Source organism: Microcaecilia unicolor, chromosome 4 (genome assembly GCF_901765095.1).
Source record: "Microcaecilia unicolor chromosome 4, aMicUni1.1, whole genome shotgun sequence".
In the NCBI taxonomy this organism is placed as follows: Eukaryota; Metazoa; Chordata; class Amphibia; order Gymnophiona; family Siphonopidae; genus Microcaecilia; species Microcaecilia unicolor.
In genome coordinates, this window is record NC_044034.1 from 363,998,145 (window position 1) to 364,020,089 (window position 21,945).

General features: G+C 40.4%; 1 protein-coding gene across 1 annotated transcript in view; it reads left to right on the forward strand.

Annotated features, from left to right (window-relative positions):
* Positions 1–21,945, forward strand: part of USP9X (ubiquitin specific peptidase 9 X-linked) — a 377,318-nt gene that overhangs the window by 266,810 nt on the left and 88,563 nt on the right. Inside the window, exons 31-35 of the mRNA XM_030202341.1 lie at positions 5,838–6,058; positions 9,581–9,771; positions 10,526–10,699; positions 11,781–11,922; positions 18,733–19,483. Of these exons, the coding sequence (XP_030058201.1) occupies positions 5,838–6,058; positions 9,581–9,771; positions 10,526–10,699; positions 11,781–11,922; positions 18,733–19,483 (1,479 nt within the window). The remainder of the gene's footprint in view (positions 1–5,837; positions 6,059–9,580; positions 9,772–10,525; positions 10,700–11,780; positions 11,923–18,732; positions 19,484–21,945) is intronic.

Here is a 21,945-nt window from a genome sequence, read left to right on the forward strand (position 1 = left end):
ATTAAATGTATTGTTTTTTGTGTCTTTAATTTCACATTTGAACTAATCGAGCCTGTGATTGATGTCATCTAGAATCATGTCAAAATTCTGGTCATCTTTTTTTTTCAAAGTCTGTAATTTCTCATTACATGTTTCTTGTAAAATATTGCTCTCATTTTTGGCAGTCTTCAATTAAAATCATTAAGTCTAAGGCACATTTGTTAAGAATGAAACACCATTTGTTTAAAAATAGTCTGCTTGTTTAAAAACATTTGTAGGGGCTTTTGAGATACAAAGATCTCTAGGTATTCTCTTTGTCCTACAGTAATTATACTCATGAGATGTAATTCATTTCTTTTAATAATTTCTTTAAATTAATAACATCAGTCCAGTTATCTATTAGTGATTCTTTAGGAGGATGGCTAGTGTCTGTTCACTGTTACTGCTTATATGCATGCTATGGTCTTATGTGATCTGCTTTCTGTTTTGTTTTGTCCTTCTTTGTTAAACTGTACAGCGCTGCGTAACCCTAGTAGCGCTCTAGAAATGTTTAGTAGTAGTTTTTTTATTCTTCTTTTGACAATATGTGCATTTTGGTGTTTCTAATCTACCTTTTTCAGTGCATGTGTGACATTCTCTTGGTCCTTCTAAGCTTGGCTCTAATAATTTTGCTTTTTTTTCTTGCTTCAGTCCCATAAAACACTACATTGCTCTACCACTTGGATTTTTATGATACAAACTTTTTTTCTGTTATCTTTATTTTTGTCATTTTGTAATTATTTTATATGTTTTTTTTCTTTACTATATTGTATTAGTATAGCATATGGTTTTTTTTTAGTAGCATATTGGGGGGTTTTCTTTTTCTTATTTTTCTCATATGGACCATAATTTTTATGATATGAGCACTTTTATCTTGTATTTACCAAGCTTTTTTTATTGTATTAGATTAGTACATCGTACATGTTCACTCTTTTCATTTTCACAGTCCATTAGTTACATTATACTCACATGTATGGCACCGTGTCGTGTCTACCAGTTTTAAGTCTACAGGTTATTTAGGAATAAATTCTGTGTATGACATCTCTGACTCCCTCGTGTTTTTGAAAGCGTCCTTCCTTCATACTACTCCTTTGATTATCTAGAACTTTCAGGGGGCGCCCAGAACAGACTGTTCTACCACGTTTAGCTGGTTTCTGGAGTGCAGCCTGCTAAGAGTATCCAACAGATGGGTGAGTCTGCATCCTTTATCTGAGCGCGTCCAGTTCGAGGCGGCCAGACTAACTTTGGGGCCTCTCTCAGCACCATGGACCTTTTCTAGTATATTAGGCACTTGTAACACAATCAACTGCTTCCTTGCTGCCTGAAATGTTTGCACTTTATAATGCTCTCCCTGCACAGTAAACAGCAACCTAGAAGGAAAAGTCCATCTGTACTGTATAGAATCAGTTCTCAGAAAAGCTGCCACTCCCCTGAATTCCCTTTGCTTCTGCAATGTTATTGGGGAGAGGTCTGGGAACTAACTTTTAAATACTTACATTGCATAAATATTTTAGCACGAGCCACTGCGAGTATACACTCCTTAGTAGTAAATTCAAGCAAGCAGACAATATTGTGACTTCGCCCTCCCCAGTGCAGCCCAAAAGCACGATGAACCTTAACGACATCAGTGCAGCTAAGAGTCCGGAGCCACTCCATCTTAACATAGTAACATAGTAGATGACGGCAGAAAAAGACCTGCACGGTCCATCCAATCTGCCCAAGATAAACTCATATGTGCTAGTTTTTTGTGTATACCTTACCTTGATTTGTACCTGTCTTTTTCAGGGCACAGACCGTATAAGTCCGCCCAGTACTATCCCCGCCTCCCAACCACCAGCCCCACCTCCCACCACCGGCTCTGGCACAGACCGTATAAGTCTACCCAGCACTATCCCCGCCTCCCAACCACCAGCCCTGGCACAGACCGTATAAGTCTGCCCAGCACTAGCCCTGCCTCCCAACCGTCTGCCACCCATTCAAGACTAAGCTCCTGAGGATCCCATCCTTCTGAACAGGATTCCTTTATGTTTATCCCACGCATGTTTGAATTCCGTTACCGTTTTCCTCTCCACCACCTCCCGCGGGAGGGCATTCCAAGCATCCACCACCCTCTCCGTGAGCCAGAATAAACTGCCCAAGCTGCTGGATCACAGAAGCACAGTCCTCATAGGCTGCAATTTCTGAGGCACCCCACACACGGATATTGTTACAGCAGGACCTGTTCTCAAGGTCCTTCACCTTTCACCAGAATACCTATAGATCTTTATTGTCAGAATCAGAGGTTTCTTGTACCACATCTAAATGCTCTTCACTGTGAACAACGTGCTGGTCCATCTTTTCCTGGCATTCTCTCATGGATATAGGGGTTCAGTGTATGAGTGGTTAAAATAGTATAGAGGAGCATGAGTGTGAGAATCCGAGTGCCTCAGATTTTCCCTTAAGGACTAAGTTGTGCTCTGTTAAACCAGGTGGCAATTCTTGACAGCTTGCTTTCAAGCTCTGATTGAAAACCACGGTTCCAAGTGTCATGGGCATCTAGCAGTTGTATGCATTCCGATTAAGGATAGACATTAAGCCCTAAAGATTGAACAAAGGTCACCACAGGAACAATAAAGATATTAAAAAGAGTGGGGGCAAGGATGGATTCTTGTGTGAACCCTACAAGAGAGGGGATAAGGAGCAGAAATAACGTATCAGTTGCTGCTTCAAACGATTGAAGAGAACAATAAGAGCACTGCCAATTGAGCGCTATACTTGTTCCAGTTTCACTCAGACATGCCAATAGAAGGGTGATGTGGACCATATTGAAAACAGAGCTAAGGTCAAGTTGGATTAGGATCTCATGATGTCTAGAGTCATGATAACAGATAATGTCATTAACCGCTGAGACCAGCACAGTTTGTGTCCTGTAAACAATTTGGAGTTCTTTTCCTCAGTTTAATTTTATTGTACATCACCTTGAATTATCTGGTAAAAAAAAGTGATTCAACAAATCTCAGTAAACCATAAGTGCTTGGTCCGTCTTGGAAGTCTGACTGTTCAGGATAGAAAGGGTTACTGGAGTTCCAGAACCTAAGTATTTGAGAGAGAAAACAGCTTTCTCACTCACTTTTGGTAGGAATGACATATTATGCAATTGAAGAATAACTCAAGAAGGAGGATGATTCTTTCTTGGTCAGGGTTAATCAAAAAGATTAACCCTTTTTTTTGTAACAGTGTCAATCAATAACACAAAACAGTTGTTTGGAATAGTTTTTCCAGCTGCGAGAATTTTTTTTTTAGATATAGGCACATTTAGCCTGTCTCAATCAATTCTCAGTTTGACATTTACATTAGAGTTGTCTGCTTTGTTGAAACATATTTGACATGGTAGGGTAAGGAAGTTGTTATTGCTCTGCCCATGCTGAACTTGTTTTGTCGAGAAATGTTTTGGGGGCTTTAATTTCCATTGTTTGCCAAATTCTTTTTGTCTTTTACACCTAATGTACTGGGAAATTGTTTTACAAAAATGCTTTAGTCTAACAACTGTGTTGCCCAGTTAATGAAAGACAAATACAAGTCTTGTGTATAATTGGTTTTTATGTCAGATTAGTCTGCACCATATATATATTGGATTAAGGATATTTTGTAAAATTGCTTATCCCCCCCCCCCCCCCATTTACTAAGGTGCACTAGCGGCTGGCAGTGCGCTAATGCTTACATAGCCCATTCACTTTCATTCAATGAGCTATTTCGGCATTGCTGTGCAGCTTTAGTAAACCGGGTGGGGGGGGGGGGGGTTATTTTTAAATGTGGATATCTTATCCTGATTTTAAACAAAAAAGTTTTTATTCAAATACTTACAAAGTGAAAAGTATATATAGACCAACTTCCTGACACCGAAAAACAAGTGTCGATGAAAGCTAAACACATTCAACATTATGACACATATAATACAGAAAGGCAATACAATCAGAATAAATCAATATAAAACATTATAAATCCTGCCCAAATATGAGACCTGCTAATTATTATTATTCAGATCCATGTCTGTTTCCTAACTACTAAATAATTTAACATATCACCAGAATGGACCTTGCTCTGGTTGAGGGTTTGTACATTTGTTTTATCAATAGAAATCAAACAAAATAAAACATGGAAAAGAAAATAAGATGATACCTTTTTTTATTGGACATAACTTAATACATTTCTTGATTAGCTTTCGAAGGTTGCCCTTCTTCGTCAGATCGGGTTCTACATGGAATGCTGCTACTCTTTGAGATTCTGCCTGGAATCTTGTTAGTCTTTAGGGTTCCAGAATCTTGCTATTCTTTGGGGTTCTACATGTAGAGAGGTGTGGTAGCCGTGTTGGTCCACTCTTACGGTTATCAATAGAAATCAAACAAAATAAAACATGGAAAAGAAAATAAGATGATACCTTTTTTATTGGACATAACTTAATACATTTCTTGATTAGCTTTCGAAGGTTGCCCTTCTTCGTCAGATCGGGTTCTACATGGAATGCTGCTACTCTTTGAGATTCTGCCTGGAATCTTGTCACTTTAGCATTCCGGAATCTTGCTGTTCTTTGGGGTTCTGCGTGGAACGTTGCTACTCTTTGAGATTCTGCCTGGAATCTTGTTACTCTTTAGGGTTCCAGAATCTTGCTATTCTTTGGGGTTCTACATGTAGAGAGGTGTGGTAGCCGTGTTAGTCCACTCTTAAGGTTATCAATAGAAATCAAACAAAATAAAACATGGAAAAGAAAATAAGATGATACCTTTTTTATTGGACATAACTTAATACATTTCTTGATTAGCTTTCGAAGGTTGCCCTTCTTCCTCAGATCGGAAATCTTCGAAAGCTAATCAAGAAATGTATTAAGTTATGTCCAATAAAAAAGGTATCATCTTATTTTCTTTTCCATGTTTTATTTTGTTTGATTTCTATTGATAACCTTAAGAGTGGACTAACACGGCTACCACACTCCTCTACATTTGTTTTAGAAAGGGTATATTCAGTAAAGGCTCTGGTGATGATCTGTGACTTTAGTTGATGTGATGGCATATACCAATAATTTTTAAAAATATACTGAGTTATTTTCTCATCTTAAAATAAAATTAAAATCTTAAACCATACAATTGCATAATAGGCAACTAATGAAGGGAACAAATTAATGAACTGGCTGCTATCCTTGTAAGGCAGAGCGATTCTCAATCCAGTTCAGTAATTTAACTAAGCAGATTTCAGAATATCCACAATTAATATACCTGAGTTTGATTTGTATGCACTCCCTTCATTGTATGCAAATCAATATCATGCATATTTGTTGACAGTGCCTGACTAGGTGTGTCTCAGGGACTGGATTTGGAATCATTGCACTGGGGCATATAATAGCCGCCCTTGCTATATTTTGGATTATATGAATTTTACATGATTCTCAGTTGTAAAATTACCAGTGAGTACATCACTGATCTAAACAGCATAAGCATCTAAATCAAGTTGCAGTTTGCATCAGTAGTTTTTAAAAGGCATTAAGAACTCTGCCACATTTAATTCCAAATTAAACAGTGCATCAGATTTTATAGCCAAATTTGTCACCATGTCTAAAAGCAAGATCAGATTTGAGTTTATATAACAAGTAAACAAAGAAAAGGCACCTTGCTGTTGTCCACCCTGTTTGTTTTTGAACATTTAAAACTAACTTATCCTGAAGGAACCAATTAGTAGGTGCTTATTGATCATCAAGAATGTTATTCCTGGAAATGAATTTTTTTTAAAGCTGTATTATAAAGTAGTTCTGACTTTGTATACCGATTAATGTTTTAACCATTTTTAAGGTGGTGAAGCACTTACAGAGTGGGAGTACCTGCCTCCTGTTGGGCCGCGGCCACCCAAAGGTTTTGTAGGGTTGAAAAATGCTGGTGCCACTTGTTACATGAATTCTGTGATCCAGCAGTTATACATGATTCCTGCTATTAGGAATGGCATTTTAGCAACAGAAGGCACGGGCAGTGATGTGGATGATGACATGTCGGGGGATGAAAAGCAAGACAATGAGGTAAGGAAGATTTGGAGAAAATAGTGGAGGCGCTTTAGTAGACTGTGAGCCCGCTAGGGACAGACCCAGTACCTGTAAAATGAAACTGTAAATTGCTTAGGTCTAAGCAGTATATAAATACTGAAATGAATGAGTGAATGAATTACAAATGTGTTCTAAGTTAGTTGAAATATTTACAATAATCCTGACGGATGACAAAAATAAATTTTTGATGACAGGATGAATAATTTCTCAGATGTCTTAAGCTAATGGAAATATTTTCTGAACATTTTTGTCTTAAAAATATTCTTTCCAATTCTTGTATGTCATGCTCTGTCTGTGAAATATCTATAGTGTAAATCAGATATTGTGTATTTTGTGCATAATTGACTTTTTGGTTGATTGTTTTATAGTAGAGCTTGAGGTTGATTTACAGGGTATGATTTACATAGTAATATAGTATAACAGATAAAGACCTGTATGCCCCATCCAGTATGCCCAATAAAAATACTCATAGGAAATGATGCAATATATCATATATATTCTTGATATTGATCTGTCCTTGCCATTTTCAGAATAGCAATCAAAAGAGCAGAATACACATATCAATGAAATAAAACTTTTATTCAGCAATGATGATCTCACCACAAAATGCCCAACGTGGACCACATTTTGTCCTGCCAAAAGGCTGTCTTAGGGGCAACTAAAAACATAATACAAATAATAAACATACAAAAATATCAAATCATAAAAATCAATACAGTATAAATATCGTACATTAAAAATTTGTCTTTCAAAAGAGGTACTATTAAAAAAAAAAAAAAATGTCTTCAATAAAAAGAGTGCACACAATAAAAGAGGTACTGTTATGCAAAGAAGCTATTCACTTTGACCCCGAGAGGGGAAGTTCTTAAAAGCATAACTCGGACATAGTATTTCAGTGCTGTTTGCTATATGCTGGTACTGCCATCTGTTTGTGTGGTTGAAGTACTGCTGGTAAGCTGTTTTCACTAATCATTGTCTTTTGGATATCTGTTTTAAAGTTACATTTATTTACTACACATTTTTGGTTTTTGTTTGTTGGAAGTTTCCTTCTTATGATTTGTTATTCCTTTGGAATAACTGTTCATGATCTGTTGACCCCCTTGTGAGTGCCTCTTTTAAACACATTTTTTTAATGTACAATACCTATTTGAATTGTATTGGTTTTTATGATTTGATGTTTTTATATATGTTTATATTATAATGTTTTTAGTTGCTGCTGACGCAGCCTTTTGGCAGAGCGAAACATTTTCCACACATGTTGTTTTTTTTGTTTTGGGGTTTTTTTTTTGTTTTTGAAGGTCCATCTCCAGAATTATGCGCATTACTCGAGGTTTCACAAGAGACATTTACAGCGCTTTCACCACCTTTTTCCAGTTGGCAATTCCTCTCCTTGTGCACCCAAGCATCCTTCTGGCTTTTGCCATCACCCTTTCTACATGTTTGGTCACCCCCAAGTACTGCTCCTCTTTCATGCATAGAAGTTTGTCACCCCTTAATCTTTACCACTCCCTCGGGCTCTTGTAGCTTTGTGTTTCTGTGGACCCTAGGTGATATCTACTGCTGCATTCTTGTGGTAGTTTTTTCAAAAACATTTTTTTTCACTATTATGCAGGTCTCTCTAAATTTAGATCTCTTTTTAATTGTCCTTGTTAAGTTTCAGTGGATTTCTTGACTTTCTACATTGCATATCTGCCTGGTTAGACCTTTTTGGGGGAGGCCTGTGTGGCTTGATTTTGCTGTTGATGTGTTTTTGGCAATATGTCCCAGAGAAAAGCCCTTAATGGTTTTAATGAAGTATGCAAGTAAATAGACCAACAATAGTAACCTTAAGCAGAGGGAATGAAGTAACACAACTATTGTACAGCCTTATTGTTAATACATAGGATAAGTGCAGTGAATAAAATGAGTAATGGTTTTAATACAAACTTCCATCTCAATTTGTAGTTTTTTGAAATGTCATTCTTCTACCCACTTATTAGTCCACATTTTTAATGTCAACACTAGTCTGGTCTGCTTTTATTTCAGATAAAACCTATATCATATTGCTGTGGACCTCTTATGGTCTTAAGTCCACTGTGATATGAGCAAAAAAGCATTCATTTAATACTTGTTTCATGCAGAGCACCATGGCCTGTAGCTTTCAGAAACCTAGAAAATCGCCATTGCTTGCAAAATCACAACACAGCTTACAAAGTCATTACTAAACACCACTGTTGTATGAATCACCTTTTTCTTACACATACCATAGGTCCTAATTTGACTTTGACATTTTTTACAGCTCTTCTAGGGGCTTGTATATTTTTCTGTATAATTCATATGTCCAGCACGGAATAGAAAAAAGATGCCATTGGCGATTCGCATCTTTTCTCTATTCCTTGCTGGATCTTGAGAATCACCTGCCTGTTTGTGTTCTTGGACCTAATTTATGTGTCCTCAAGAACCTACACCACACTCCAACTCTTGTAGGCTACTGTCAGATTTAAAGGCTTTTTTTTGTGATAGAAGATGGGCAACCCTGGAGAATGCCAGAGGTTTGCTTATTTTTGTGACTACCGTGCAATTGTGTAGAATGACAAGATGCTCCTCCTAGCCAAAAGATCTAGTGTGCCTAATCAGTTACCTTTGGGTAGATCAGAAAGAAGATACTTTAATCCTGGATATGCCCCATTGAAAGATTCTGTTGCTGCACTCCCTGATGCCAGATGACATTACAAGGCTCTTTGGAAGTGGCTTTGGTGGTTAATTTTTCAAATCTGTGGTCCTTATATGGCTATGGACTGAGTAGGGAAAAAGAAAATTGAAGTATTCTGGGCCGCTGCTTTCTCTTCTCTCCCAGTGGCCCATACAAAGACTGTTCTCAGACAGCAGATCTTGCCATTGAGCTACAGATTCCCATCCCTGCACCCCTACCTCCAAGCAACCCCAGAAGCAGTTAGGAGGATCTGCTTGCAGTTTCTTTTGGGGAGCAGAGTCCACTAAGGCAACTGTGACTTGAAGCCAAGAAGAGAGCAAGATGAGGCAGGGTAGAGAGGCTTAGAAGACCTGAAAGTGGAAGACCTACATTTCAGTTCATCAAGAGATCAACCAAAAACTGGGAGTGATGATGCTTGGTGACCTGATCTAGATAGGGAACTGTAAATCACTTCACAAATGAGGGATGCTGTTGGTCTCACTCCTAACAAACAAGACAGCAGGTTACTCTCGTATCTAAACTGGTAAGAAGGAAATTATATAAAGATTCAGTTCCAAGTCCCTCTATGAGGAATAATTGACCTGCTTGATCTTTATTTCAGCCCCACCCCCTGTCTGCTAATGTTTAAAGAAAAGACCCATTAATGTGTTAATTTGTTTTCAGATAATTTTGTGATAACATCTATCACAAAATCGGCATGCAGAGAAAAATAGAGTATAGTTTGTATGGATGATACAAGATCAATTTCCAACATTCTTTTTGATATTTCACTCATAATGAACTCAATGGTGCTATTTCATTTTCAGACCAATGTTGATCCACGCGATGATGTGTTTGGTTTTCCTCATCAGTACGAAGACAAACCAGCATTAAATAAAACAGAAGATAGGAAGGAGTACAATATTGGCGTTCTGAGACATCTGCAAGTTATCTTTGGTCATCTGGCAGCCTCCAGACTACAATATTATGTGCCACGAGGTTTTTGGAAACAGTTCAGGTCAGATGTGTAGCTTCTGGTTAATGTTCATTGCTCAGCTTCAAAAAGCTTCTCATTCACATCTAGCGTATCATCTTCAATATGTCAAGAGGTGATTCATTTGAGTTGTAAAGACAGGGCTATGATTTAGTCTGTCCCCAGCTGTTATATGAGCGCTGAGCTCAGATTTAGTGGAGGAGTAGCCTAGTGGTTAGTTCAGCAAACCTTGATCCTGAGGAACTGGGTTCAATTCCCACTGCAGCTCCTTGTGACTCTGGGCAAGTCACTTAATCCTCCATTGCCCCAGGTACAAATAAGTACCTTTATATAATATGTAAACTGCCTTTGATGTAGTTGCAAAAACCACAGAAAGGCAGTATATCAAGTTCCATTCTCTTTCCCGTTCCCTTTATGAATTTGACCAGCTACCATGGTGACAGAGAGGAGGTCTTTTGAAATTTAAGGATTTGGTGTTTAGAAAAAGAGTATCAAAGTAAACTGCCCATGTGGAGTAAAACTCATTTGTCTGTAGTTTGGTTCCTTTCCTTTAAGGAAACCATGTATTTAAAGGGACTTTGGAACCTGCCCAGTGATGATGCACATCCTTGCCTGAAAATGTAGCCTTCTCCTATCCAAGTACTGTGTGAGTACAGATAGTAGCTGAGGGCATGCAAATGTACTTGGTATGATTGCATTTTTATCAGTAAGCTGTGATATGAAGTTAATATTTTGCTCAAGCATTTTGTCAACTTAAATATTTGGGGTTTTGTTTTAGGCTCTGGGGTGAACCTGTTAATCTACGTGAGCAGCATGATGCTTTAGAATTTTTCAATTCCTTGGTGGACAGTCTAGATGAAGCTTTAAAAGCTTTGGGCAATCCAGCAATGCTGAGTAAAGTCTTGGGCGGGTCATTCGCAGATCAAAAAATTTGTCAAGGATGCCCACATAGGTAAGTTTGAGTTCACACTTTATCAGAAGTGTTTGTTTTGGTGTTTAATTCATTAATGTTTGTTCATTATTTGTTGTAGTATGGCACACACATGATTTTTAATTTAAGTTCTTCAGTTTTCATTCTTTAACCCAAATAATAAGCTGTCAAGACAGCCATGGTATACTTTACTAGTCTTTAATCATATTTATCAGCAGAATTGTCCACTCTTAAAACAAAATCTTAATAAAGAGCATGTGTCTACTTGAGGGTTAGGGCCCCCCCCCCCCCCCCCAAAAAAAAAAAAAACAATCTCTCCCTCCTGGGCTGCGGTGAATAGTATAGCCACAGCTCAACTGCACGTCCTTTCTGGCTTCCTCCGGCCATCAGGCGCTATAAGTCAGAATGGGGCCTGATTCTTTTGTCTAAAATTAGCTGTGACCGCCGGAGGAGGTAGTCTGATTTAGGAGAAGTCACATGTTCAGAGGGCCTGAGCGTAATGACGGGGTTCTTCATCTCAGCCATAGGTTCTGTCTCTGAAAAGTAATTGTGATTGTCCTAGTGGTTGCTAGGAGTTGGGTACTCAATATATAAATAAATAAAAATCTGTAAAATCACTTTTTGGCAGTTTGCAGTCCAGTGCATCATTCAATATGATTTATCATATGGTATGTTTATTTAGGGTAGCAGAACTAGTACATATTTTAACTCAACAATTATAATCCGTAAAATCTTATGTAATCTGTTTCTTTTCTTAGATGTGTTAAATGTGTTTTGAAAGCTGCTACATTCTGACTTCCACATGTATGAATCAGAAGCTGTTGTGCTAAATCTCATCAATGATCCATGCAGACATCGGTGATTTTATAACAGATAAAGGGTGGAGTTTTAGGGGTTATTCTTATATATATAAACTTGGTATGACTGGAAAATGTGAAAGTTTTTAAGAAATAAAGTGGAGTGAAAAGGGGATTCTCATGAGAAGACAAAAAGATATATAGTGTCCAGAAAAATTCTGGTTACCATTTTGAAAAAAACTAGCTAATACTACTTTAGAGCTTGCTAGCTATGCAGGGGTTAAGATTCCTGACTTTTCCTGCAGGTATGAATGTGAGGAATCTTTTACAACCCTGAATGTAGATATTCGAAACCATCAAAACCTCCTGGACTCTCTGGAACAGTACGTGAAAGGGGACTTGTTGGAAGGTGCAAATGCATATCATTGTGAAAAATGCAACAAAAAGGTACTCTAGGGTTTATTCTATTCCTCTAGTCTTATTATAGAAGATTTAACCATTTTTGTAAGTATTCTTCTTCCCTAAACATATGATTGTCAACAGTGTGAACATAGATAATTTATAAATTAACACATAAGTTAATACTTGGTAATATGGTGACATTAGCTAGAACCTTCAACCTATCATCCTGGTCTGTTTTTTTATTGGTTTATCACTTGTAAATATGCACGTAATCTCACACAGCTGTTTTTGAGGAGAAAGTTTAATGCTTCTGTAATCAAGGGATGTTCAGTATATTCATGTGTCCCAAAGCCGTTTCATATTTATTTACATTTGATTGCCTGCTTTACAATTGAATCTCATTCAGTATCCACATTCTAAATTGATACTTCCTCTCTCTCCTCCAACCCAGCATCCATACAGTTCCCAGTGATGATAAATAAACCCCACCCTTACCTTCCAAACTAAGGAGCCCTTTTACTAAGGCACGCTGAAAAATGGCCTGTGGTAATGTAGACACGTGTTTTGGACATGCGCAAAATCATTTTTCAGCACACCTGTAAAAAATGCCTTTTTAAAATTTTTGCTGCACATCCATTTGGGTCTGAGACCTTACTGCCAGCCATTGACCCAGTGGTAAGATATCATGCAGTAACAGGGCGGTAATGGTCTATGCCCTTAACATGCCGATTACTGCCCATGCGCCAGAAAATACAAATATTTTCCGGCGCGCATAGCGGACATGTGTCAAAAATGAAATCACCACAAGTGCCATGCGGTAACCGGGCAGTAACTCAAAATTGTCACGCGTTGGGCACACATAGACGCCTAGGCGGCTTAGTAAAAGGGCCCCTAAGAGTACCTAGACTTGATCTTATAATGCTATAATCTACACTCAACAGCTATTAAGAAATGCATTATCGCATAATATCAAATACAGGTTTCCATATCATTCTCATAGAATCAGATACAAAGTATACCAAAAATAATGACCAGTATTGAATGCAAAGCACCTCATTAATGAATCAAATGAATATACACAGATCCCAATGTGTAATGCAATCCTTGTTAAACCACAGAAGTATAGAACTCCTCAAGCTGTGTGAGTAATGTCTACTGACAGTGGAGTGATGAAGTAGTCTAAAGCAGTGGGCCCAAGAACCAGGGAAGATAGTTTGAAATCCCATTTCCTCCACTCGTGATCTTGGGCAAGTCACTTAATCTCCATTACCTCAGGTACAGATTGTAAGTCCTCAATGGACAGGAAAATACCTACTGTACATTAGTATAACTCAAGCTACTGAGAAAAGGCACAAGCTAAATCCAAAACATACATGTATCTGAATGCCAAGGTGTATGCCAGTGCTTTTCAACAAAATCCTTTTCTGGCAAACAAGCTCCTCCCGGCGGCTTCTTCCAGCCCCGGAAATGCAAGATGCAAAGAGTATACAAGAATGCCTTTTCTTCAGAATTGGCTTCTCATAGTTCTTATAAGGTTTAATAAATTCTTCTGGGAACTGAAAGCTGAAACAACCATATTGCAGCTTCTTTATCTGATCTTGAAGCGTATATTCCTTATCTCTACCAGACTGTCCAGATGAGTGGGTTATGTCCCTCTGCCAGCAGATGGAGACAGAGAAATAGGTTTCAGCATTGTTGACAGTTCCTCCTTATTCCTTCAGACCAGTTCAGACAAGGGGGTTTATGCACTCCTACCAGCAGATGGAGACTGAGAACAGTAACCTCAAAGTGAGCCTATAAGTATCCTGTGCAGCTTCTCTCTGGCCAGTATTTTCTCAGTCTCAGCAGATGGGGGAGGTATGTGTGCAGCCTGCTCATGTGAAGGGTCTGTTATTCAGGTTTAGAGGATGTTAGTTGGTTCCTTTTGAAGTTTGGAGACTTCCTGGGTGCTATAGAAAGTAAGAGAAAAGAAGCAGTTTTGCTACACTAGGACTGGTGTTAGGCTCCGGCCCCCCCCCCCCCCCCCCAATTGCCTTTCTAGAGGAGTGACAAACTGTGCTGTCCTTGCAGCTGCAGTAAGCGCAGCATTGAGGTATCAGGTGTCACTTGCAAATTTTGTGCTGGGGAGCACTCAGGGCCTACAGGGACCACGGTGGCTGTGACGTCAATCAGCATTCAGGTTGAGGACTACAGGCCAGAGAAATTGGAGCTGGTTCTAGAAGCAGCAGCGGGGGCCATTTTCAGCTGGAACTGCCACCATATTGTCTTTCCTTCTCTACACTGAGGCTTCTTCACACTTTGAGCCTACAGAGCCACGATAGCCTCAGCTCCTGGGGGGACATAAGGTGGCTGCCTCCAGGGGATTGGGGTTTCCTCTGGAGTTTGTCATGTACCAGGCCTTCTGCATGAAGCAGGCTAGACTTAAGGCCCCCTGTCTGATGCATTGTGGGAGGGCGCCTTATGATTCGGAGGGCCTTCTCTCCTGGGAGGACACAGCGGAAGACCAGTGGAGGGCAGACCTCTCCGTAGTCCATATTTTCTATCAGGATGAGTTACAGGAGCTCATCACACAGAGGTGGTAGTCTTCTTCAATTTTAAGGATGATATGACCAGGTAGGGTGTTAAAAGGTTGGATCCCCTCATGGAAGGGGGGTTAGGACCCCCTCGGTCCAAGGACCTTCCCATTGCATAGTGCAGTAGATGGTTTGTTTTAGCAGAATGGGCAGTGCCAGATGCTGGTTTTTAGATCAGTAGATTCATGGTGCACATTCATCAGGTGCCTGAGGAGGTCAAAGAGACGTTGAAGTTGCCTAAGGTAAATGCCATTGTTACAGCCATTATGAAGAAGACTTACCCTTCCATTGGAAAGAGGTACTACATTAAATGATCCTCAGGTCTGTAGGCTGGAGGTGCTTTTGAAGCAAACCTTTGTTTCTGCTCTGGGGTTGCAGGGAGCCATTTTGCAGTAGTTATGTGGCTAGAGCATGTCTGCACTGGTCTGAACATATGTTGGATGCCCCTGCAGGTCCTTCCTTTTAGGCTTTTGAGGTCTGCAAGTTTGAAATGGGCTCAGCCTTTTTGGCAGACTTCTTATGACTTATATTTCTCTAAGGGCATTGTGCTGTTGTTCGCTGCCACAGATCCGTCTGGTTAAGGAATTGGTCACTGGATTTGGCTTCTAAGAACCAACTAGTAGGCTTCCCTTCCAGGGCAAGTTCTTCTTTGGGGACTTCCCAGGTTGTCAGCGGACAAGTCCAGAGGGACCGATTACATTTTTTTGTTGCATAGTAGGTTTTGGGAAGCATGTGGTACCGTGCAGGTCATAGACAACACCAACAGAAGGAAACCATTCCACTGGAGATCAAACGCCAAGCAAAGACAAATGGAGTCAAAAGACCTCTCTCAGATGGTATCCACAGCAAAGTCTTTTATTCAAATAAGTAAAATATACAACCCGATACGAGTCGTGTTTCGGCCTTATCGGCCTTCGTCAGGGGTCTAGGAATTCGTTAGACAATATATATTTCTAGAACAAAGAGACTGCTATTTTATCTCATGAGATCCGAATGAGGTGAATTGGCTACATTTCAACTGTTCTAGGAATATATATTGTCTAACGAATTCCTAGACCCCTGATGCAGGCCGATAGGGCTGAAACAAGACTTGTGTCGGGTTGTATATTTTACTTATTTGAATAAAAGACTTTGCTGTGGACACCATCTGAAAGAGGTCTTTTGACTCCATTTGTCTTTGCTTACCGTGCAGGTCATGCCAGCACTTCCTAGTGCCCTAGATGCTTCCAGAGGGTTCAGTCCTTTCAATGCAGCTATAGCAGGGGCCATCTCTCCAGGACAAGCTCGCTGGCCCATAGTGAAGATGTTCAGGCCCTTCTGGTGGCTGTCAGAGGACTTTTGCAAGAGTTTTACCAGAAGTGGGCCCAAATTACGGAGAACCAGTGGGTTCTGGAGGTCATTAGGGGCAGCTAGGGTTTTCCCAGCCTCTCCAGTACTGTTTTTGGGTTTCGCCCTGCTGCTCCCAACAGAGGCTGTCAGAGACACTGCATAGACTGGTGCAGGCTCGGGCGTTGGTTCTGGTTCCCTAGCAAGAATGAGGTACCAGTTGGTACTCCATCTAATTCATCATCCCCAAGAAAGAGTGCATTTTCCGTCCTATGTTGGATCTCAAAGGAGTCAACAGGGATTCCAAGTGCCTCGGTTCCACATGAAAACTCTGTTTGGTGATAGTAGCAGTCCAGCAGGATGAGTTATTGACTACTTTAGACCTCTTTGAGGCGTAACTCCACATTCCCATCTGGATGTCTCATCAGTGTTTCTGCCGTGCTCTGTTTCCAATTTTGTGCCCTGCCTTTTGATCTGGCAATGATGCTGAGGATCTTTTCAATGGTGGTGGTGCCATGGCAGCAGCTCTGCACAGGGAAGGCATTCTGGTTCACCCTTACTTGAAAGATTGGTTTATTCATACGAAGTCAGGTCAAGAGTGCCCAGCCAACGTCTTAGGTCATTCAGTTGTTTTAAGAGCTCAGCTGGGTTGTCAACCGTGCCAAGAGCAAGCTGGTTCCCTCACAGGTTCTCAAATTTCTGGGTATGTATTTCGATACAGGTTACTCACATGTTTTTCTCACAGAGGTCAGAGCTTTGGAGTTGTGGGGGCAGGTTCACGGCCTGTTGTCCATGGTCTGGCCACAGGCGTGGGACTGCCTTTAAGTCCTGAGCTCCATAGCAGTGACAGTCGAGGTGGTTTTCTGGGCCAGAGCTCACATGTGCCAGTTGCAACATCCTTCTTTTCCATTGGTCTCCCCAGTCTTAGGATCTTCAGGTATGCCTTTACATAGCAGGGGCAGCGAGGGAGAGTCTGGACTTGTGGTTGGTGAAGGATGATCTGTCCTGTGGGATGCCTCTTGAGCTTCCGGAGTATGATGGGCTGTGGTGCTTACTGTCTGGGGCAGGTAGCTCAGGGTCGATGGACCCAGTTGGAAGCAAGCTGGTTAATCAGCAGGCTGGAGAACAGGGTAGTGTGACTGACACTGCAGGCCTTTTTAAATCTAGTACAGTTCAAAGTAGTTAGGATTCTGTCTGACAATGTCACCACTGTGGTGTACATGAATCATCAGGGGGGTGTGAAGAGTCTTCAGACAGCACAAGAGGCAGGGCTGCCATTTGCATGAGTCGAATGTCATATGGTGGATTTCTCAGGTGCTCATGTGGCTGGAGTGGACTTTATGCAGATGTTATTTGAGACGCAATTCGTTGGACCCTGGAATGGAGTCTCGATCTCCAAGCCTTTGTGTCTTAGTTTAGCAATGGGGCGCCCCCGAATTGGATGTCATAGCCATTGCAGGCAATGCCAAGGCTCTTCGTTCCTTCAGCCGTCAAAAGTTCAGTTGAGTGGAAGTGATAGTTGCCCTTATTCAGCCTTGGTCCATGACAATTCTCCTGTGTGTTTTTCCGCTGTGGCCTCTGATGGGCGGGATCATCTAGAGAATAGAGTGCCACGAGGGACTGGTGACTTCTAGTTGGCCCAGATTGGTCAAGACATCTGTAGCACGGAGATCTGGTTGGTCTGATGGTTTGTGCACCTCCGTGGTTTCCAATTTCAGGCGCCCTGTTATGCCAGGAGCCCATGCAGATGCCAAATCTGGCTCTCGATTGTCTGTTTTGGCTCTTGAGTTTCATAGGGATAAGATGGTTCTCCGGACTGTTCCTTCTTTCCTTACGAAGGTGGTATCCTTTTTCCATGTGAACCTGGTGGTGGTCTCCCATGTCAAGGACGATGCGGAGCAGAGGAGTCTTGTGTTATTTGAATGTTCGAAGAGACTTTAGGGAATATCAAGAGAAAAGATTGCCGGTCTGATTGGCTGTTTGTTCTCTTTGGTGGCCCCAAGAAAGAGGAAGTGACTTGTGTGGCTTCCAATTCAAGATGGTTGAAGGATGCTATTGCGTAGGTGTATCTTCTCAGCAGGCGTCGGGTACTGCAGATGCATAAGGCTCACTCCACTAGGGGACAAGGCAGCCTCTTGGGCTGAAAGTAGTCTGTTACTGCCTCTAGACATTTGTAGAGTGTTACTTGATCATCCTTCCATTCTTTTCCTAGACACTATCACTTGGATATTCAGGCACAGCAGGATGCCTGTTTTGGGCACCAGGTTTTGTCCATGGGCATAGAGATCTCCCCCCTTGTGAAGTTTCTGTTATAGCATGTCCTACTGGTCTGGAGGAACCACAAGGAATGAGAAATTAGATCTTACCTTCTGATTCTCTCTTTTAGTTCCTCCAGACCAGTTCAGAGCACACCCTGAATTTTATCTTGGGGCATTTGCGCAGAAGCAGCAGCATTTAGCAAAGAGGAAGATATAATCAGAGTGCTACACGTTGACAGTGGTTCTGTTATAAGGTGTTGGAGTCTTCTGTGCTCTTTTCGTTCCTTTGTTAAAAAAGAGAGAGAGAAAGAGGCTGACATTGAGTTTATGTTTAATCCATATCAAGGGGGCTCAACTTAGTTGACTAATTCCTTTATTTTGTATGCTCTGGGAAGACTCCCCTGGTTGTACATCTAGCTTTGTTATTGCAGGGCTGGCCAGAGAGAGTCTGCATGAAGTACTTATTGGCTCACTTTGAGGCTAGTGTTTTCTCAGTCTCCATCTACTGGTAGGAATTCATAACCTACTCGTCTGAACTGGTCTGGAGTAACTAAAGGAAAGAAAATTAGCAGGTAAGATCTAATTTCTCCTTTGCTGACAGGGTCTTCAGCATAGTCTGAATTCCCATTGTTTGATGTGTTTAAGAAATTTTTTACTTTTTTCATTGTTGAATTTTTGCTTCTTTTTTTTTTTAATAGGTTGATACAGTGAAGCGTTTGCTCATTAAGAAGCTGCCTCCAGTCCTTGCAATCCAACTGAAACGATTTGACTATGACTGGGAAAGGGAATGTGCAATTAAATTCAATGATTATTTTGAGTTTCCACGAGAACTAGATATGGAGCCTTACACAGTGGCAGGTGTAGCAAAGTTGGAAGGAGATGAAGTAACCCCTGAAAATCAGGTGATACCTAATGAACAAACAGAGAATGAGCAGTCTGGGAGTACTAAATACAGGCTAGTTGGTGTATTAGTGCACAGTGGCCAGGCCAGTGGCGGTCATTATTACTCATATATCATCCAGAGGAATGGTGGAGATGGTGAGAAGAATCGTTGGTATAAGTTTGATGATGGAGATGTAACAGAGTGTAAAATGGATGATGATGAAGAAATGAAGAACCAGTGTTTTGGTGGCGAGTACATGGGGGAAGTGTTTGATCATATGATGAAGCGCATGTCCTACAGACGTCAGAAAAGGTGGTGGAATGCTTACATTCTTTTTTATGAACGTATGGACACACATGAAAAAGACAATGAACTAATAAAATATATTACAGAACTTGTGGTCACCTCTAAACCTCACCAGATTAAGATGCCTTCAGCCATAGAACGTAGTGTCCGAAAACAGAATGTCCAGTTTATGCACAATCGCATGCAGTACAGCTTAGAATATTTCCAGTTTGTAAAGAAACTGCTAACCTGTAACAGCGTGTACTTGAATCCTCCCCCAGGTCAGTATAAAAAAAAAATTAATCTATATATTCTCAGATGCTGGATTGATTTCTAGGAACAGCAACTCAGACTTTGACTTGTTAATGGCTTTCCGTATTATAATGACCCCTTCCTTAAACCCTTTCCTTCTAGTAGATGGGAGAGAATTTTGTGGTAATGATTAGCCCTGCTGGACATCACAGGTGATTTTAATGGGCTTCTTTTTTAACAGTTTTTTTCACTTCACAGTTTGACTATAAAAGGAGACAGTGCGTTGTTTGCTATTACATAAAACTGTTAATATGAATGCAGTGTATTTTTTTTTTCATGTACTGCACATTTTTGTTGTATATACTCGTATTTCTGGTTTAGGTTAGCCTCTGTTTGATACAAAGAAAGGCTGAGATTGTGCTGAGGCCTATTATTGTTTCTCTTCCCCTCACCTCATAACTTTTGAGCATCTTGTGCTAGCTGGGCTAAACTTGGTGTAGAGCTAGGTCTCAGGCCACTTTTGTTTTCAAAATTGAGGGATTGTTGTGGGAGAGTTGCATAGTTTTGAGTTCTACCATGGGAAATAAATTGAGAATGCTGCTGCTTTTTGTTCAAAATATATTTTTTTAGAGTTCTGTAATACTACTTTTATATAAAACCTTGATTTCTTCTGAGAAGAATTGTAGAGGTTTTATTTTACTGACCCTTTTTTTTCAGAGAGCTGTTCAAATCAAAGCTGTCCTTACTTGGATATGAATACTTCTAGCTTGTTTCTGAATGTTTGTTCAAGTCATATTACTTCTCACTCCTGAGGGAATTCTGTACAATGGCATAATGCAGAAATTGTGCTGAATTTCTCAAGCACGCAGAGTTTGGTCAGGGACCTACACAGCAAGAAGAGAAGGGGAGGGCCTGGGTAGTACCAACCATGCAAGTGGGAAGAAGAGGGATGCGATTGTTGGCCTCATTGCAGGAAAAGGCAGAGTGAGTTGTATTTATTTTATTTTTGTCATTTATACCCCACATTATACAGTCGACAAATTGTTTCAATGTGGCTTACAATAAAGGAAGGAGTACAAACTGGAGAGAGTCAACACGTTGATTAAGAGGATTACAATGAGGCAATGGAGAACGGAAAGGGCTTATTTTGTGACAATAATGAAATGAGCATATGGTTAAGGATCATCTTTAAGGAGCATATAAAGAAGAGTAAACTCAGTAGGATGATGCAGACAGCATTAGATGGGCAAGATGGAGAGGGATGGGTGGTCAATTAAGATAATTCTTTTGAAGAGACCATGTTGTGTGATCAGTAGAGATTCAATTGGGCCTGTCATCAAGAGCTTAGTTTCTGTTTTTTTGATTTGTTAATTATGTTGATCATTCAGGGAAATGTTCCTTAAAGTAGAAGGCTTTCAGGTGTTTTCTGAATCTAACGTAGCTAGTTATGCTTTGGATATACCTTGGGAGAGAGTTCCAGAGTTTTGGGCCTAAGTATGCAAAGTTTGCTGTGTGTGAGGGTTTGTATTTGATGTTCTGGCAATATGGGAGGTGGAGTTTCAAGTAATTACGAGACTCTTGTACTGAGTTTCGGATCGGAAGGTCGATTAAGTTTTTCATGTAGCTTGGTGCCAATCCATATATTAATTTGTAGATTATTGTGCATAGCTTGAAAGATATTTGTTCTTTGGGAGCCAGTGGAGGTCTTTCAACAGTGGATGAGCACTTGCAAATTTGGGCTTCCGTAGATGAGTCTTGTGGCGGTGTTCTGGGCTGTCTATAGTGTTTTGAGGGTAGAGTCTTTGCATCCAGCATATACTCCACTGCAGTAAATGGGTTAACACCATGGTCTGCACTAACATACAGAAGGTGGTTGTTGGGAAGCAGTTTCCTATTTGTCCCAGTTTCCACGTGGTTTGGAACATAGTTTTGATGACTTTTGTGGCCTGTTTATCTAGTCTTAATTCATAGTCTAAGATAACTCCTAATATTTTCAAATGGTCTGCAATTGGGAGCTTTGTTCATCCAGATCTAATGATGGTGTCATAGTCTTGCAGTGATTAGATGTTAGCATCAGGCATTAGGTTTTCTGTGTGTTTAGTTGGAACCTGAAAGCTGTCAACCAAGATTCCATGGTCTTTATTCCTAGTTGGATTTTGTGCTTAATTTCTGATATGCCTTTATCAAAGGAGAAGTAGATTATAACACCGTCTGCGTAGATAAATGGGTTGTATCCATTTTTTCCGAGTGTGTTTGCTAGGGGAACCATCAATCAGTTTTCCAGGGAGGGGATTTAGTGGTCCCCATTTTCACTTGGTAGGATTGGGATGTTAGGAAGCTTTTGAACAAGTTTAGTATGGCACACCCAATACCAAAGTAGTCCAGTGGTCAGATTAGTATCAGGTGGCCGACCTTTGAATGCTCTCAACATATCAAATTGAAGTAATAGAATTTTTTTTTGCCTTTGCTTATTTCTCACCTGAAGTTGGAA